Genomic DNA, 18,101 nt, shown 5'->3' with positions numbered 1-18,101 from the left:
CACCAGTGTAATTTAAGACTACGGTTACAACGAATATGATTTTCCGATATGAAAATCAGTCGCGGCTACAAGGTTAAGAGAAGATATCTCATACGTACTAGGATCTTTCGTAATATGAAATGCACGAAGTGCTGATGTCAGGACCTGTTCGGTGGTAGCTTGCCGGGGCACCGAGATCACGCGAAATATCCGTCGTCTGAGGGAATTGTCGCCGTCGTACACCTTGACCATCTCTATAGAAATAAGGGAGATCGGTAACAGGTCGACCATGGAGGATCAGTCACATGAAACGTATTGAAATACCTTCGTCACCTCTTTCTTTATCTTCTTTCTCCTTTGGAGAACGCGGATCACGACTGTGCGTGCTACTCGTTGATTCGCCATTGTCACGATACCTTGTATCTCCGCTGCTAAACTCTTCCGATATGCTTCGCGCTGTAAAAGAAATCGGACGTTCGTTCCTGTAGCTTAGGCGAGTCAGGCTCACTGACGTATCAGCTGGTGAACTTAATAGCATCGTACAGCACATCGCGATACAGTAGCGCACGTTTAAATTCCAATAAAGTTGTTACGGTGGTTAACTGGAACGTCTATTCGGTGTTTCGAGCTCGTTCTCTCATACTCTACCCTCTGCCAGTGTAGTTTAAGACTACGATTACAGCGAATGCGTTTTCCTATCAACTTAACGTTTTCACGAATACGTCGCGAGAAACAGATACGAAGATACTTACGACAATTGCCACGTCGTTCTTCAGATCTTTTGTTAGTAAGAAGAACGGGACGGTTCGTCGAAGAACGCATTGCTGCGATCGTAGCTTAAACTTATCGACGAGGAACGAATTAATTACAGCGAGAGTAAGGGAGAAATATATCGGGGGACTCTTGCACGATCGAACTGATATTGTTAACAATTTTACACAAGTCACAGGTTACGAGTTACTAATATTAATAAATACCCTTGCTTGACAGTGGCAAGTTTAATGGTAAATTGTATTATTTAGTAAATTACTAGCGAAGATTACGGATGAGAGATTGTTCATTATAATTACCGTATCTGACAAAGGAATTATGAAATTATAAAAAAGAAGTCTAGAATTGAAAACTTTCAACTCGTCGATTTATTAGTATCGAATTAGCTTTGGTAAATTACCGTGCAAGAAAAGGTCTCCCCATAAGTAATTTCGTCTTTTGTCTTACATTCTGAATTTCTAAAATCGAACACTAACTATCTGTCATTCTTCGGCTAGTTATACTATACAATTTTTCGTATTTGTTATTAACAAATTCAGACAACACATTATTCGCCAATGAATACGATATAATTTTTACGTTGTAACGTTATACAAATAACCATATTACTTATGGAATGATCTATTGTCATATCTTTCTCCCTTGTTGTCGCTGGATTTATTTCTTTTTCTTCGTCAACACATTCAAGAGTTTTTCCAGAACGAAATCACTATACCCGTGTGCTGAGAATTACGATACAAATTCTCGACTTATTGTAATTTAAGCAAACACTACTGTACTTAGGTGTAAGATAAATGCATCGTATCGTTTATTGTTTTTTTTCAACTACCATTAAAAGATGCAATATATGTATATATATATACATATATACGTATATATATAAATATATATATATAAATATATTTATACGCTTGGCAATCATTACTCAGATAACATTAATGGTGTATGGTAAGAAAGCATCTATAGAAAGTAGCTATGACACTTTCCGGGTTCAAAGTTCTTTTACGGGAATCATACGGAAGTACAGTGGATCAAACGTGTCATCCGACTTGGACGTTTGTACCAAAGGTACTACGGATTGGTATTATTGCTATTATTGAAGCGCTAGTATACGGAACTGAATCAATTTGATATCGACACATGGTGGCTTGGATTACGTAATATCAGTGAAGCTTACGATGTGAGATATTCTGAAACTTTAGCGCATAATTTTGTCTCGAGGCTATTTTATGTATCTCAGACGAAGCAGTTGTAAAAGCCTGTTTCGTTTATTTTATGCAAGTAATAAACAAGGAAGAAACTTAAAGCGAGTCCGTGTCGTAATTTTGATAAATTTGATATTTCTATTCCTTCTCGTTTCTTTAATGAATTTTGATTACAATCTTCCGGATCAGTCATCGAATAATATTGATATCGTTCAATGTTACATTGATATCGTATCGATAATTCTTGAAAAGGAAAATTAGTAGAATTACAATTAACGCGTTCGACACATTTAAATCGGCATAATTCCACTCGAGTCGAGATAAGAGAACGGATACGATATTATTATGCACTAAATGTTTCAGACGTTCTACAAGGTGCATTGTTTCTGTGCGATAATTACTGCAATGATCATACTCATGTGAGATGTATTAAGGCAAGAAAAAGGAACGAAGGCGGATAGAAAAGGAACGAACTAAGGTGTTACATATACTGCGCTACAATGCAAAAATGTTGGCACTTTCACATTTTCTTTCAAAGAAAGTTCGAAGAATAATAAGTGACACCTCTTACCATCGGGCACGATGGGTTTGCAGAACACACATGATAGGAAGATTTATTCACAGTAGCATTCTTGCAACTTCATTTGCACTGCATAGTGTTGTGACAAGCGTCACGGGTACTCGTCATAGCATCCAGAGGGCTGAGTGTGTGTGTGTGTGACAGTACATGCACCGAGAAGCAACACATACACACATGCTAGAAACGTAAATGTTAAAGAGAACGAAATAACAAACATTCATAGAGATCAACGTAACGTGAGATACGACTTTTTCTTCGTTTTTTCTTCTTTTTTTTTTTGCAATCGTTCGATTGCATCCTACGCCCGTTGAAATGTAAATCGCCCGGTTAATATGCGTCATCAGAAAATATTAGCGTGTAGTTGTAACACGGGATTTTACGTGTTGGAGAGAAAAATAAATGACGCGATTATGTCTTATTTTATACGATACATTATTAAGAAGATTAATTCATATAAACAAGCTTTTGAAGGATTTCTTATTAGGTTAATTATTATTTACTATCTTTTCAATGATAATTGTATCGTTAGGTGTAGGTAGAGACAAAATAAATAACCTGATTGAGTTTATTTCGTTTAATATGATAATCTTCCTTATATTTTGAAACGTTGATAATATGTTTATTAAGGAAGTTAGTTTGTATAGAAAATCTTTGAAGGGTATTTTAGTTGCATTAATTATCCGCTACTTTTAAAAATAATAATTCTTTTGGTAGTTGTGAGCAGAGAGATAACACGGCATGATTCAGTTTGTTTCATTATTACAATAAAAAAAATATTCATTGTACTTCTTGAAACAAATTGGTAATGTACTTATGAAGATATCATAGTTAATTCGTGTGAAAAATCTTTGAGAAATATTTTGTTAGACTAATTATTATTTGCTCTTTTATAACAATAGTTATGGTTTCGTTAATTATATGTCGGATAGTATTAGTATTAATTAATTCAGCTTTAGACGAAATTATGCCACAGAAGGGTGGAGTTAAATTCGCGTTACCTAATTTTATCGTGCACCGATTCGTAAAATGGAATTAAAGTTGATAGAATTAATATCCATCCAAATAATAAACTGTGCTAAATTTATAAAAACATTGAAATATCTTTACACAAGTCGATTTGTAATTTTTTTAATGTTTGTTCAACGATCTTATCGTATCGATTATGTAGCAGTATATGCATATTCGATACAGATCAAGGTTTTAGTAAAACGATAATGTATTCCTAATATATGTACGCCAAAAGCAAGAAAAATGCATTAGTTCAATATGCTGAATTTAGAAAAAAGTATTGAATCATGTAGCTTTATACAGGGTGGTTGGTAACTGGTGGTACAAGCGGAAAGGGGGTGATTCTACGCGAAAAAAGAAGTAGAAAATATAGAATAAAATTTTTTTTTTTTTATTTTTCCATCGAGACAACGATCTACAGTGAGATCCGTTATAACGTACCACACGCGTACCGAGCGAAAATTCAAAGTCGATTTTCTCGAAAACAAAGCCTCAAACGAAAAATTTTTATTCTATATTTTCAACTTCTTTTTTCATGTAGAATCACCCCCTTTCCGCTTGTACCACCAGTTACCAACCACCCTGTACAAAGACATAATAATAATAATAACACCCACATAAGAATCTTAAAGACGACAGCTTGACGAATTAGAAATTATTAAATTATCAAATTTGAATTAAAAAATTATTAGACAAATAAAAAAGTTATTGAGTTATTAAATTACTAAAATCTTCTTTAATTTTTCACACTACTCCTAGCAATGCTCGGTAACGAGATATTTTATCATATTATGCAACGATAATTTGTACTGCTTCTTAAATATTTTAAACAATAATACCCATCTGTGGCGTCTTTTCAAATTTTTTGTTTTTGCAATGACGTAAAGCCATAATAAGATTGTAATGCACATAATAAAAAAAAATAACATTTTAACATTGACGTAGACGACAATAAAACTTTGATATTAAGTATGTGGAATAAAACGTGGTTTTCATAATGTTTATAGTATTATCATACTACATGCTTTGTGAGTATTCCAATAAAAAATATGTCATCAATTTAATACCGTCGTTTTAATTAACGTTTAATCGATGATATAGTATCATACATGCTTTTTATATGTAATTTGAAGTTACGTGTTTTTACGTATAAACAGGGAATATTGTTAAAATTTTGTAATACGTTAAATGCTTATGTATAGTTATATAGCTTACGATTTATAATTAACATTTGTATAAAACTTACGCCATTTTAAACACAAAAAGTTCATACAATCAAAGCAAGCGTATTAATTGCAGTGCTTCGAATAAATACCTTAAACAAGATAAAATTATTGATTTAAAAAGCAGCATTTCCAGATATCTTCTTTTATTGTAAAATAAGACCAAATTGTCAACCCTTTCGGTACTGCATTATTAAAAACTACCGCAAAATAATATTCTTTCGTAATTATAAAACATAATGCTACTGTTTTTCTCTTGTGAACTATGAATATCTACACCCTTTATTCATCTGATTATTAAATTCAAATAACTTAGGTTTCAATTTCTGACACTGATGCAATCATTCTTTTTGAAACGATTCTGTCGTAATTACGTAAAAATGAGAAACGTCATACTTACTACTCTTGATACTTCTAAAAACTTGCTCCGCATATTCATCTGATCATTACGTAAAAGCAAATTAACTTTCAATTTCTAACTATAGTGTGGTTAAAATTCGAATAAATTAAAAATAGTTATCGCTATGTATCTATGAGTTTCATAGATAATGTTCCTGCTATCAATGACATTCGCAAGAAATTCAAGAACAAACGGCGATCACAGGATTGAGAAAAGAATTTCAATAGAAGCTTTATGATTCTCCTGTGAGCATTAAAATGCACAAAAGGGAGATTTCGTCTGATTATTAATACGTTGACATTGTTTATCAGTAAAATTTGATTGAAGCGGACCTTGAAAAAGTTCGGATCGCGTGAACTAAAGGTTTAAAGCGACTCTCGAACTATCGACACGTTAACAAGCAGAAAGGTCAGAACCAACCCAAGATGCAAAGCGTCGAAATTGTTACAACGTAAAGAGCGTTCGCTTTTTTAAAACAAAAATGTCAAATTGCATAATGTTAAACATACAGCTTCTCTCATCGAGAATGCCTAGGATCAATACAGAAACTTTCATCGGGACATTACAAAACGTTTGCTATAAACACTGTTTCTCACCGAACTCACGTAATATCACGTATGTTTTAATTTCATTCGAAATCAGATGCGAAACTATGACATATTTAAAAATGAAACTTCTTACAAATGCGTCAAAATCTTCTTACGTCATATTATATTCCAATTCCACTAGATCCGAACATAGAGCCAGCTCAAATACGCGCTCGATATGTAACTTATACGTTTTCCGCACTATTTTCGTAGAATATCGGATTATTCAGCTGAAATAACATCTTATAGTTGCGTGAATGAAACAGAAATCACATCCACGCTTACCTACCAATATCTCGAGCCTCTGCTAGTACCGAAAAGGTGGAATAAAGAAAAAGACACTTCATCGTGAATACACAATTGTCTTCCATCGTTAAAGATCCAGCGAAAGAAAGAAAGAAAAAAGAAAAAAGAGAATAAGAAAATAAGCGACAGAGTTTGAGGCAAAGGAGAAAATGTTAGAAAGCGCGTGAGTGAGAGAAAAGAGAAGAAAAGAAGGAAGAGATAGAATAGAAAGAGGAGAAGAGTACAATTAAGAGGAAAATAAGCTGAATGTATAACAGAAAAAAAGAAAAAAAAAAGAAACAATTAATCGCTACGGCAAGTTCCGTTCCGTCCGGTTTCCGGTTTCGCGCTAACATCTCAACATCGATTATGCTCACACAGATGAATGTCAGATGATGGTAATATTCTAGATACCTCGAACATAAGGAGGGGAAGCATGACAATTTCCATGGCAGCTACGTGGCAAAACTAGTGAAAGGCGCCTCAAAGCTTCGGCTAGGCGGCCTGCAGCCCCAATTTGTTCACTCTCAGCGAAATCGAATTGCTCTCCGATGTTATCTTCAAATAGAAGCAAACGGTAGACCGAGTTTTTTTATACGTTTACCATTATACAAGTCTCTGATCTCTACACAATCCCTTTCCCTTTTTCCCTTCTGACCTCAGATATAGAAAAAGACACATAAACGCCGGGTGACTGCGATTTAATCGTGCGCAATATTCCGCGTTTACCGACAGATTAAAACGTGATCGATTATTCGTAACATGGTTGGTTATAACAATCTCAGGAATATTGTTATTCTCTCTTGCGTTGTCGTTCTTTCTTCGTGGATTTTGCTACACCTCAGCTGATCATTCTTATTAGCACACTTTTACAAGTTACAGGTTATCGATATAATTTCTCTTATAGAATAACAGTAAGATCGATAGCGGGACGCGTGAAATCTGAAAATTACATAGTACGAGCTGTAAAGTCGATCGTCGTATCTGACACATAGTTATAAAATTGTAAAAGTTCTGTTCGCGCAACAGAAATCTTCGATCGACTATTCGTAACTTGTCGATTCGCTGATGTTACGAGTTTGTAAATTATCGAGCTAGAAAGTGCTGACGTTCGTTACGATTTATAATATAGTATACAGTAAGAAAGTTCCGATAGAATTGTTTAATATGATTTCAATAATTTTCCTATTGGTAGAAGTACCCTTATTTCTTAAAGAATACAACTCGAAAGAATAATAACCTTCCTAGAATCTTCTTATTTATAAACGTTAATTTCTCTATTGTTCCTTATATAAAAATATTACACGCGTATGTATAAAGTTTTTGATTCAAGCTTAATCCTAAATTCCTCGAGTCAAAGGCGATTTTATGTAGACAATAAAAATATTCGATTATAAATAGTTGAACATATTAATCTTCTTCGGATATATGTACGTATATTTTATAAGTATTATAACCGCGAACAAAAATTTTGATTATATTTGGAATTTTCGTAGATTGATCATAAATTCAGTCATAAAGATAGCAGAAAATTGACCAGTACTTATTACATGTTTCTGCTTTTAATTCGCTTTTAATTAAATCATCGACAAACGTGAAATCAACGTGCCAACGTTTAAATCGCAAACACTCAGCGTGGTGCGGTACACAGCACCACAAATTTTACTTTAATCGCCATTATTTACTACTTCATCGCTATTTTATACACACAATACTCATCACAAATATTTTTCTAAAGAGAAAAAAAAGCATAAAAAAACTAAATTAACCGATAAAAACAAAAAGTTTTAGCTCTGTATTTAATAACATCTTCAACGCAAATGCTTAATTTATATTTCTAATTTAACCTTTAATAAAACTATCACACATTAACGACTTAAACATTTATCTCGTATATACTGTAAATGAAGTATTTACATGTACATCCTCGTTCTTAAGTAAATCTGAAACTGACTTTATACGATTTTAGAATCATAGTTTTGATTTCCCTAAGTGTCTAGCAACGATATTGGCAACCCGTGTAACTGTATTTGTAAAGCCACGTGAATCGATATAATAATCGTAAATGTCATTACGCCTATTGAAAGCACACTGAGAATAGCGATTAATAACAGCAACAGCCACAGAAGCTATAACGTTTGCAAATATATGCAAACTAGATACTCTGATCGCAAAACTTGTATTGGAAAAATTCAACATCGAAAATCGTTTTTTAACAAATATTACGGTAAGAAACGCGTTGAATCGAATGTACTGTAAATTGTAATGTATGTATTGGTAATATATAAGTGAAGTATATAACAACATGTTTAACGAGCTTTCGGTATTTTAATACTTACACATAAATAATGTTAACGTTCTGGCCTAAATATAGATGATATTTCTACGAGTTTGCCACTGTGGTATAAAACACTTGACACGTTCTTTGTAAAACATAGAAATGCTTGAAAAATATTTGTCTCTCATCATAATCTTCGTTAACACGTAATAATAAAAATTACTTATCCTGGCAAAGACGATTACCTGCTTGTCGATCCTTAAAATAAACTTTTTGTTGCCAAAGTATAACTTCTACCGTGCGTATATTTTCTTCGAATAAGAATAAATTTTCGAAAGTATCTTTTTATAGAGTTCCAATAGTGATTTTAATAACGTTCCACAAGCCAATATACACAACGAATATTTGATATATACGTAATGTAACCTATAACATTTGTGTTACTGGTGCTTTCTGAATTTGCTCGATAATCAGAAATTTCGATGTTAGCATCCCACAGAACCATTTCGTGTCTTTTCTCACGCGTTCGATATCACGCGTAGCGATCGGAATACGGCCAAGAGCCGCTGAATTTCGCGAAAATGTTTGCTTTGAATAACCACAGCGAGCTGGCCAATCGTCGATGGTATTTCCAATTTCGCGAATCTTTTTTTCCGATCGATGCGTGGAAAGCTGAGAGTGCGAGAAACTGGAAGACGGCTGTGGTAAATAGTTACAAAAGACACGTATATACGTATAATGATTACTAGAGAGAAACAGTAATAATCTGGCAGGAAGTTGGATAACGGACTTTCTCGTAAAAATACTCGAGTAAAGAGTGGGAAAAATAAATAAGACACAAGATAGCCTTTTGTACCACAGACTGAACGTGACAGAAACGTGTTCGAGAGTTAAAAAACACGAGTGGGATTATTTTTCTTATCCAACGGATCGTACATCGCATGCTCTGAAGGAAAATACGTATATGTATATTATAATATATATATATATATACACACACAAATATATATATATATATATATCATAAAATTCGAGAAAGTAGTATATATATGTATGTACTTTTATACACGCGAACGAATGAGCAAATGCTAAATACCATGCAAAAGATATTTACGTCTAAAAATCGATGGTACATCATACATATAGATATATATTTAATATAGGTTATAACAATACAAATAATGAAAATTATCTTATAATGCTCCTCCTAATTTCTTTCGTTTCTTCTTCGTCGTTAATCTTTTACTATATAAGATAATAAACATTATCGTATACAATTTATGGGATAACATACGCACGAATAAATTTTTGGAAATTTCACGATATAGATTTGCCGAATTAAAATAGATCTGTTTCTATAGATCTGTATATTTAGAAATATGCGTACACGAATGGATTGAATGGAAAGTAATGTGTTCGATTTTATAATTTCGTGAGCAATCGACATATACTAATCCTTAACGTTTGAATAAAAGATGATTATCATTTCGTTCGTTCATACTTTTCCATAACAGCTGACTTTTCTATGATCGCTTCCTTTCATCGCACAAAAACGTTTTAAAAAGTCACGGTAAAAAAAATTAAATAATTTCGTGGACAATTCTTCGAATATAAACTGCGTCCTTGTATTTCGAGCACAGTCAGAAAATATGTGCATGGAACCAATTCTGAGCCATGTGAAGGATAGAATGAAATGTCGAAGATCAATTTCTTATATTTGATCGTGTTACATCGATTATGTTTGATCATGTTGTTGAAACGAGTAATCTAATTATTAAGTAACACGTTGGCTAAAGAAAGAGCGAAAAACCTACGTAATCTGTCCCGTTAATATTTTCCAGTAAATGCCGGTACTACTTATTTATTTATCTCATCAATACACATAAATATTTTTGAAAAGGACTAATTAAAATTGGATTATATAAATTATATAAACCTACGAACGCACTTGTATAATAAGAGACAATAAAAGTCGTTTCTTTAAAGAGAAAATAAAAAAGAATTTCAATAGCTGCGACTATTTTTTCATTCGAAATAATCTATACTCGATGTATCTACTCTATTTCAAACTATAATAATAAACATACAAACTATAACTACATAATTTTATCGTACAATTGTTAATTGTCTTAATATTTGTTTCTTAATATCCCTACCAAATACAATGTATACATATACACATAAAATTCGATATATACTGACAATTATTAATAAATTATAAAATCGTAGGCATTATTTTTCATTTAATCCTCGTATATATGTATATATATAATCTTGTATACCTATATCTTATATATAAAACTCGTGTATATATATACGTATAAATTACCGTTCGAACGAAATACAAAAGACAGCGAATACGACAGTGTGAGAAAAGAAAATTCTATTTTGCACACGAAGAAACATGTAGAACGTGGCTATTCTATCTAAACGTAGTAGTAGGCTATCTGGTTAAAATGTATCGTTGCTATGAATATCGGAATTATTATGTACTAACGATGAGTACAATGTGATCTTTGCATGACAGTGTTCTTTTTCCTTAAATGGTGCATCAAGTATTGACACTGTGACATTTTATAGGAACTCGATAAAACGTGTGCTCGATGTATCGTGAAGATTGATCGACCATGAAATTCGTAACACTCTAATTGAGCCATTATTTGTTATCTGAGTGTAATATACTAATATTATCAATATGTAGAATGCAATAAATTCTCACGGGCTGAATTTAATAATAAAACCTTCCAAATAATTCTTCTAGGTACGCGGCAAAAATAGAAGAAAAATAAAATAAAATAAATTCATTTAAATACGCAAATAAATATATTAAGTTCGCGCAGATAGGAACATTTACAGATGCGTACATTCTGCAATCGTTTAATCGTCTGTAATCGTCTATAAGGAAACACAGAGACACATCCTACACGCTATTCTCTAAGCTAGTTCTTTCCCTTATGATTCTTCGTTTCCTCTCTTTTTCCTTTTCCTTTTCGTTCGTATACATACACATGATCGATAGTTTGAAATAAAATTTCGAACAAATCGGTACAATATCGACAATTACAAGATATACATATTTATATAATAGCCATATTAGCAGTACACGTACGTGAACATAATTTCATTCCACTACTTCCGTCCATCAACCGTTCACGTGTTACACATTCTCTAATCGATATTCGAAACGTATATTTGTACAATAGACACTTACGGCAAGAATACTCACGCGCCAGGACTTCTTTTCGACGTACTTGTACACCAATGATGGCCTCCATGGGAACTTCCGTACGTGGAATGCTGACTGCATGTGGTGGTAAGTAAATTGGTTCCAAGTTCCCAAAGGTGCATTCTTGCGGGATATTTTTATAACAGTAAGAGTGCAACTGCAACCAGACGATTATTATATTTTTTATTTATTATTATTATGAATATATTGACCATTGTTTCAAAGTACAGGATGATCTTACGTTTTAAAAAATGTAGGGTAATCAGCGTTAAATACTAAGACATAGTTTCTTCAAAGTTGATAGAAATGATAAGACGGAAATAAATTATATTTTGATATTTTACAATTCTCTAAGATTCTCCCGTTATTATCGGTATTTTATCGTCCAGCGTCATCGTCGGTTGAACAACGAAGCGACAAATTGAAGTTGAGAAAATGAAAGACGCACGAGGGTTGAATATGAAGAGAAAGCGAGGAAACTGCAAGTTAATTTCGTATTTATAATATAAATGAAGCTGCGCGAGTAGGAAAGAATGAAAGGAATTGTTTGATTAAATAATTGCTGTAATTTGTACAGCAAAATAATTATTTCCGCGAAGATTCAAATTACCTCGGCAAGAAGATTCTGTACAAATTCGAACAATGACTTAAACGATTCTATTTATAAATTTATAAATCATAACTATTCGATTCTATGATAAATTCATGATATTCGTGCCATACTAAATTACAAAAGCAAACTACTTTTATACGTTTCCATATGCAAAAATACCCATCGTCCCTTTTAACACAACGCGAACAGAAATAACGCTTTTGTTATGCAAATCTATATTTTTATTAATACTCGGCGCTCACTGTATTAACAAGGGCACTCGTTAATTCGATTTGGCAACGATCAATGTTATTTTTAATTAAGCATTGTTCGACGTTATCCAGGCAATTTTATCGTTTTTTAAACTCTTGCTTCGAAGAGGAACAACTGCTATAATTTTATATGGTACAATACAAAATGAAATTCTAACGCTGCGAGAGATCAAATTTTAATACTTGTTTACAAACGTAACAAATTATTTAGACTCTATCGGTGAAATTTTCGCACACCATTGATTACAACGGAAACGTGTAAAACGATGAAGGGGAGTTTAGAAAAGAGGAAGAACATTTACCGTCATGCCGCACCATTCGCAACGAAACCCGGAAAGGCACTCGGCAGAAACACAGTTTTTCTTGCAGACAGCGCATTTCGAACTGCTCGGAAGATTACCTTCTCGCCAGTGATGGGTATGTTTTACCTGCGCCAAGTCCTTCCCAGGTAAATACGTGGCGTTCTCCTTGCAATCTGCCACGGCAAAGTCCTGGCACTCCGTGTGTACGAAGTACTCGCATACTGAAATTACAAGTATCATCGATCACTGTCTCTCGGCTGAAACATCGCGGACTTTCCAAAATTTAGACTTTTCTCTAAGATCAAGTTGTTTTGTTTCTTTTTATTGAATCACTCGAGACACTTTCTTTGATAATATTGCACCAATATTATTAGCGAGCTTCGACAAGTCACAAATCACGGATTACTGATTTTAATATATTAAGCAACAGCATGTGTGATATGACGTGTAATGTGTGACGTGTAAATTATGATGCATTAGTATAGTCGCCCAAGAAATCGTCATAAAAAAGAAGCTATTTTTATCAAAACGAGATAGCATAAAATTTGTCTGTAAAATTTGTCGACTAACGATAAAACACTAAACTTTCATTGTTATTTTACACGTTCAGAAACAAATATGCTACACGTCGTGTGTGCATATGCTTCGTGTAAATAAAAATGATACAGTACTAGAGATATAAAACTATGATATTGCTAAGGTAATAAATGATAAATTGATTGAAATGTTTAGTAGAAGCTTGAGAAGGAATATGCGATCGAAAGAAATACACAAAGAGTAAGCTCGATTGTAAAAGTTGTAGGAACGAAAAATAATAAAAGATAATGAAAAAATTATTCATTAAGGAAAATTCAGTATAATTCTTCTTTTTTCTTTTCTTAAATTGTAAGAAAATCATCAAAGCGTTCGATACTCTCACTGTAAAAATTACAGTAGACAGCTTTACCTTGCTTCGTGTACTCGTCTGACGCAACTTCACCAAGTTACTTTTTATTTTTATGGTTAAATAAGCTTTTACGATTTAATGAGACGAAAATAGACACCTTAGGGGATTTATATTCTCCTACTCTGTAACGTTACATTATTGCGTTACTGCGCGTACCAGAAAAATTTCATTTCATTGAGATATATTGTGTAAAACCTAAAATACATCATCTGCTCTAGATCGTTATGGTACGTACGCGGAGAAAAAATGAAATGAAATGTGTAAGCACGTATTCGTTGTGAATAAATCGTCGTGGAAAAGGTTAGAAGCCAGGATAACACTGGCATCGATAGGTTCAAAGTGTAAAAATGGTGGTGATATCTCTACTTTCGTTAAGCACTCATAAAAAGAAAATTCTCCCACGCAGCTCCCTTCTATTTTGTTCTTTAAAAGTAAAAGAGTAAGAAAAAAGTACGAAATAATCACTTATCTATATGCGAGTCAATATTTATGCAAAAAAGGTGACAATTATGATGTTCTGATAGATCGCAGATTTGATGCAACGTTTTAACAAAAACTGACTACAAAGAATTGATAAAATGATTTGCGATATTTTTAAAAAGAGATTCAAATGTAAATTCTCTGCGTAGGTGTATGTAGGAAACTCTGTGAGTATATTTTACGATCATAGCTTCACTTTTAAAAGTGACACGGTCCAACAGCGTCAGATTCTTCTCCAAAAAATACAAGATATTATATTAGAACATAACGATACTTTATGTCGTCAATCAATTTTATCTGCAAGAAGAATAATGCTAATGAGGCAGGTTCAAGTTTTTGTAACACCCAGTCTATAATCCTAAAGAATTTTAACAAATTTTCTTATAGTCGTGAAGCAAAGTACATGTTTCTTAAATTGTGTCATTTTTTTATAGCAAACGTGCGACGAAAGTCGGTTAGATTCTGTGAAAAAGTTTGCAGTCCTAGCTTCTTCTTTATTCATAATAAATCAATAGAACACAAGCACGCTGACTATCGACTATTGGCCAATAGCTTGGAATTACTACGTGTTCCATATATCCAAGAAATTTACAACAAAAAAGTCAACTTAACATTGCGTAATATTAAGAAATTTTTTACTAAAAACAGCTATTAAAGTAAAATCGATTATCGTTAACGTCCAGGATGTTGACTCCTAATCAACGTACAATACAACAGAAAATTGAATACATATCGAAACGTGATTCCAGATTTTTGACATTTTGACGTTGTGTTTTATATACATAATTTAAACAGTAAGAAATAATCTTATATTAACAAAGAAGACAAGATGTAGAAAATGAGCTTACTTTCGCAATGTATGGATGGATTATCATCGAGCCGTTTACGACAGACGTTGCAGAATTTTCTTCTACGATGTACCTGTTCAGACCAGCAGTGTGCAACCGGGTTCTGCAACAAATGAAAAAACCTCTCGTTTCTCATTTTGTTAGCCTCGTAAAGCGCGTCTTAACCTCGCTATGTTTTATTCACCTTGGAAACTGCGCGTTAAAGGCGAACAAAAATCGCCCCATTTGCTCGCAACTTTTACTCCGTTTAAAAATAACCACCGTAAAAATAATTGACCATTTAACACGAGTCTTAACGTTTTTACTCACGACGACTATTTTATAGAGGAAGAGAAGGGAACAGTAAAGGGTAGAGGAACGAGGCAAGTTGAAAGATTACAAGATGAATCTATTTAAAATGAAGAGTACAGGGAAAGAACGCGAGAAATTACATTTTCTATTTTTTAGATGAAAGCATTTTTAATATTCGCTTAGTCGCTGTATTGTCAATCAATTGCACGTTATTCGAATTGTATTCCTATTTGGAAATTAAACGAGGAAAGCTTGAGAAGAACGTTCCTATTGACTTTCTGATTTCTGTATCACTTTATGATTAAACAGGAGGATTTTAATATCACAAATTAAAAAAAATAATCTGTTTGGTCCAACGATGGAAGTCTTTTAAAAATAGCTGGTAGGTTGACGCAGTCTTATAGAAACCAAAACTATGTACAATTATTAGTGTATAATTAAAAACTAATGTATAATTATTAGGATAAACAATATTTTTAAGATTTTAAAGAGGATAAAGGGACACATACGTTTAGCTGCGAAACCAAATAAAAAGACAATTGTGAGATTGATTAACAAGATTCTGAATATATGAAAGGTACCAAAATTTGACGTGTGTCCTTCCCCTGTAGTTTTCATTTGGTTTTCAGGCTAACGTAAATAAATGTTCCTAATTTTTAATAGCGTTAATAACAATGTTTATAATAAAAAATGATTTCTTGATACTTCTATCTTTGCCTTTTTACCAAATTTTCTCAAACCTATGTGCTATTAGTTTTAGAAGACTTACATCCTTGAACCTAACAAGTTCCTTCCTTTTTCAACTACAGTGACTCTCGTTAGTGTTCGAACACCGCGGTGTTTCAGAGATCATTCCCTGTATATATATATATTTCTTTATAACAGTATCATTGAAATACATCAAATTAATTAGATGTAACTTATTACGATATCAAGTTTCGCCATTATTTCGTTTATTTTCACTTATCGCGCAAGAGGCGTGCGCATTAAATAAATAAAACTGATGTTTCTATCAACCGGAATAAGCGAACGTAACGTATCAAAAAGACAATTAATTTAGTATTAATAACACTATTACAAATAAATATATAGGGAGGAAATATCGAAGTACCTATTGCCTTGTAGTTATAAAGTGACGCTAAAATAAAAAAAAAATCGACAAAAATGTACCTGACAAGTTCTCCTCCCTGTGATCTTTAAACATATTGGCGCAACTGTTAACGCAGAACTCGGTGTTCACGAAGTTCACCTCGCTGCGAACGGAACTTTCGACGCAACCATGATACTATGCAACCAAGTATTCTCAGCAGTGCGTAAATATAGGTCGCGGGGGAAGAATTCACTCATCTCCGGTCACACAAAAGGGGCAAAAACAGAAACCGAGGGTATTCTTACCTTAATGAGACCTGCCGCGATAGTGGAGCAGGGGGAGACGACGGCCTTGAGACAGCGGTCGTGCACCACGAAGTTGCAAACTGTAACAAGAAACGGGAGAAATGGAGATTTCACCGTGTAATTTAATATAATCTGAGGCAGGCTGGAAACAAACCACGGCACCATCTTCCTTCTTTCTTTCTTACATGTACAGAACTGAAGATAATAGACTAAATGGTAAATGCTTGTGAAAACGTACTACGTTTTTAAAATAAAAATTGATGTCATCGTTGGAGAATGTGAAAAGTAATGATTGGTTGCATCGTTGGAGAATTGGAGAAATTCTTTTCTAAATGTTGCGTAATTTCGTTTCACGGATAACGAGACGTTGCCGATAGTTGCGGCGAAAAGAGTGAGAACATTTTCATGACGAGAATTTTTGCAAAAGGGCAATGCAAAAGTTAATTAGAACAAACGTGCGAAAAATATGTCACTGATTATTTAACAATGGATAATTTCTGATTCCTCGCGTAATATACGAAAAAAGAACGAACTATTTAGGGGATGATCTAATGCTTCTCAATCGCGTGTCGAAGTTTCTACAATTTAAATTTTGAGACAAGTTCTCTTTCAATTTTTATTGAATCATATTATAAACCAAGAACGTTAAATCAAACTTTATAGATGATGGGCAAAAAGATTGTTTATCTGTCAGAGACGAATTTACTTCGCTTCTGAAGTTAACGGAAATTATTTGTGAATTTGTGCCAGAAGACATTACCATACCAAAAGCAGATTTTAAAAAAAAAAGAAAGACACGAACAAGAAGAAAGAACAAGATTTTAAAAAGAAACTGTGACATTTTGGTGATACTTCGAAAGCTTAAAATACGCACGTTAGTTAGACAAAATAAACGTCATCAATTTACAATAGCTAATGTAAAACAAATAATTATAGTTTACTAGAATTTAAATCATTGGGCGATTGCCAATGCCTTGATACATTTTGAGCAAATACCGTTCAATTCCTGCTTCGATGTATGCCCATTGTTTCAAATATAGTTTTATTACGTACCGTTGGAAATAGGATATTTCTAGCTGTTATGTAAAACTACAAAGAATTACCTGTAATTCCTTCTTGATTGAAACACTAATTATCTAAAACCAATAATGGCAATGCTTTTTGCATTACGGGCACATAATATCATGTATACTATAATACATCTGTAAAGAAAGCAAGTTCAAATACTAGAAGTCAACGTTTCAAATTGTCGATTAGAATGTCATAATATTACGAATGGCGTAACAATCGTAACATAATTGTATCTAAAATTATGAAAATGATATTATGAAGTTTGATCGTCATTTAAAATTAGAGTATAAAATAACGAGTAGCAAAATTCGGACCGGATGAGTTTGACCTATTGGTGAAACCTAAGTCTGGCTCATCGCCAT

General features: G+C 33.2%; 1 protein-coding gene across 9 annotated transcripts in view; it reads right to left on the bottom strand.

The window, feature by feature from the left end:
• LOC117204296 (diacylglycerol kinase theta) overlaps positions 1-18,101 on the bottom strand; it is a 41,239-nt gene that overhangs the window by 12,288 nt on the left and 10,850 nt on the right. For 2 of the 9 annotated variants that reach the window (XM_033441552.1, XM_033441553.1), the window contains exons 2-8: positions 16,669-16,748; positions 14,983-15,085; positions 12,709-12,929; positions 11,528-11,699; positions 6,453-6,596; positions 304-435; positions 99-233 (exon numbers count right to left, since the gene is read on the bottom strand). In XM_033441552.1, the coding sequence (XP_033297443.1) occupies positions 99-233; positions 304-435; positions 6,453-6,596; positions 11,528-11,699; positions 12,709-12,929; positions 14,983-15,085; positions 16,669-16,748 (987 nt within the window). The remainder of the gene's footprint in view (positions 1-98; positions 234-303; positions 436-6,452; positions 6,597-11,527; positions 11,700-12,708; positions 12,930-14,982; positions 15,086-16,668; positions 16,749-18,101) is intronic. The other 7 variants (XM_033441558.1, XM_033441556.1, XM_033441554.1 and 4 more) reach the window with 6 other exon arrangements.

The sequence above is a fragment of the Bombus bifarius genome, unplaced genomic scaffold (assembly GCF_011952205.1).
Source record: "Bombus bifarius isolate JDL3187 unplaced genomic scaffold, Bbif_JDL3187 scf7180000007977, whole genome shotgun sequence".
NCBI classification, from domain to species: domain Eukaryota; kingdom Metazoa; phylum Arthropoda; class Insecta; order Hymenoptera; family Apidae; genus Bombus; species Bombus bifarius.
The sequence above is the reverse complement of the archived record's forward strand: the minus strand, read 5'-3'. Positions and strand labels throughout refer to the sequence as shown.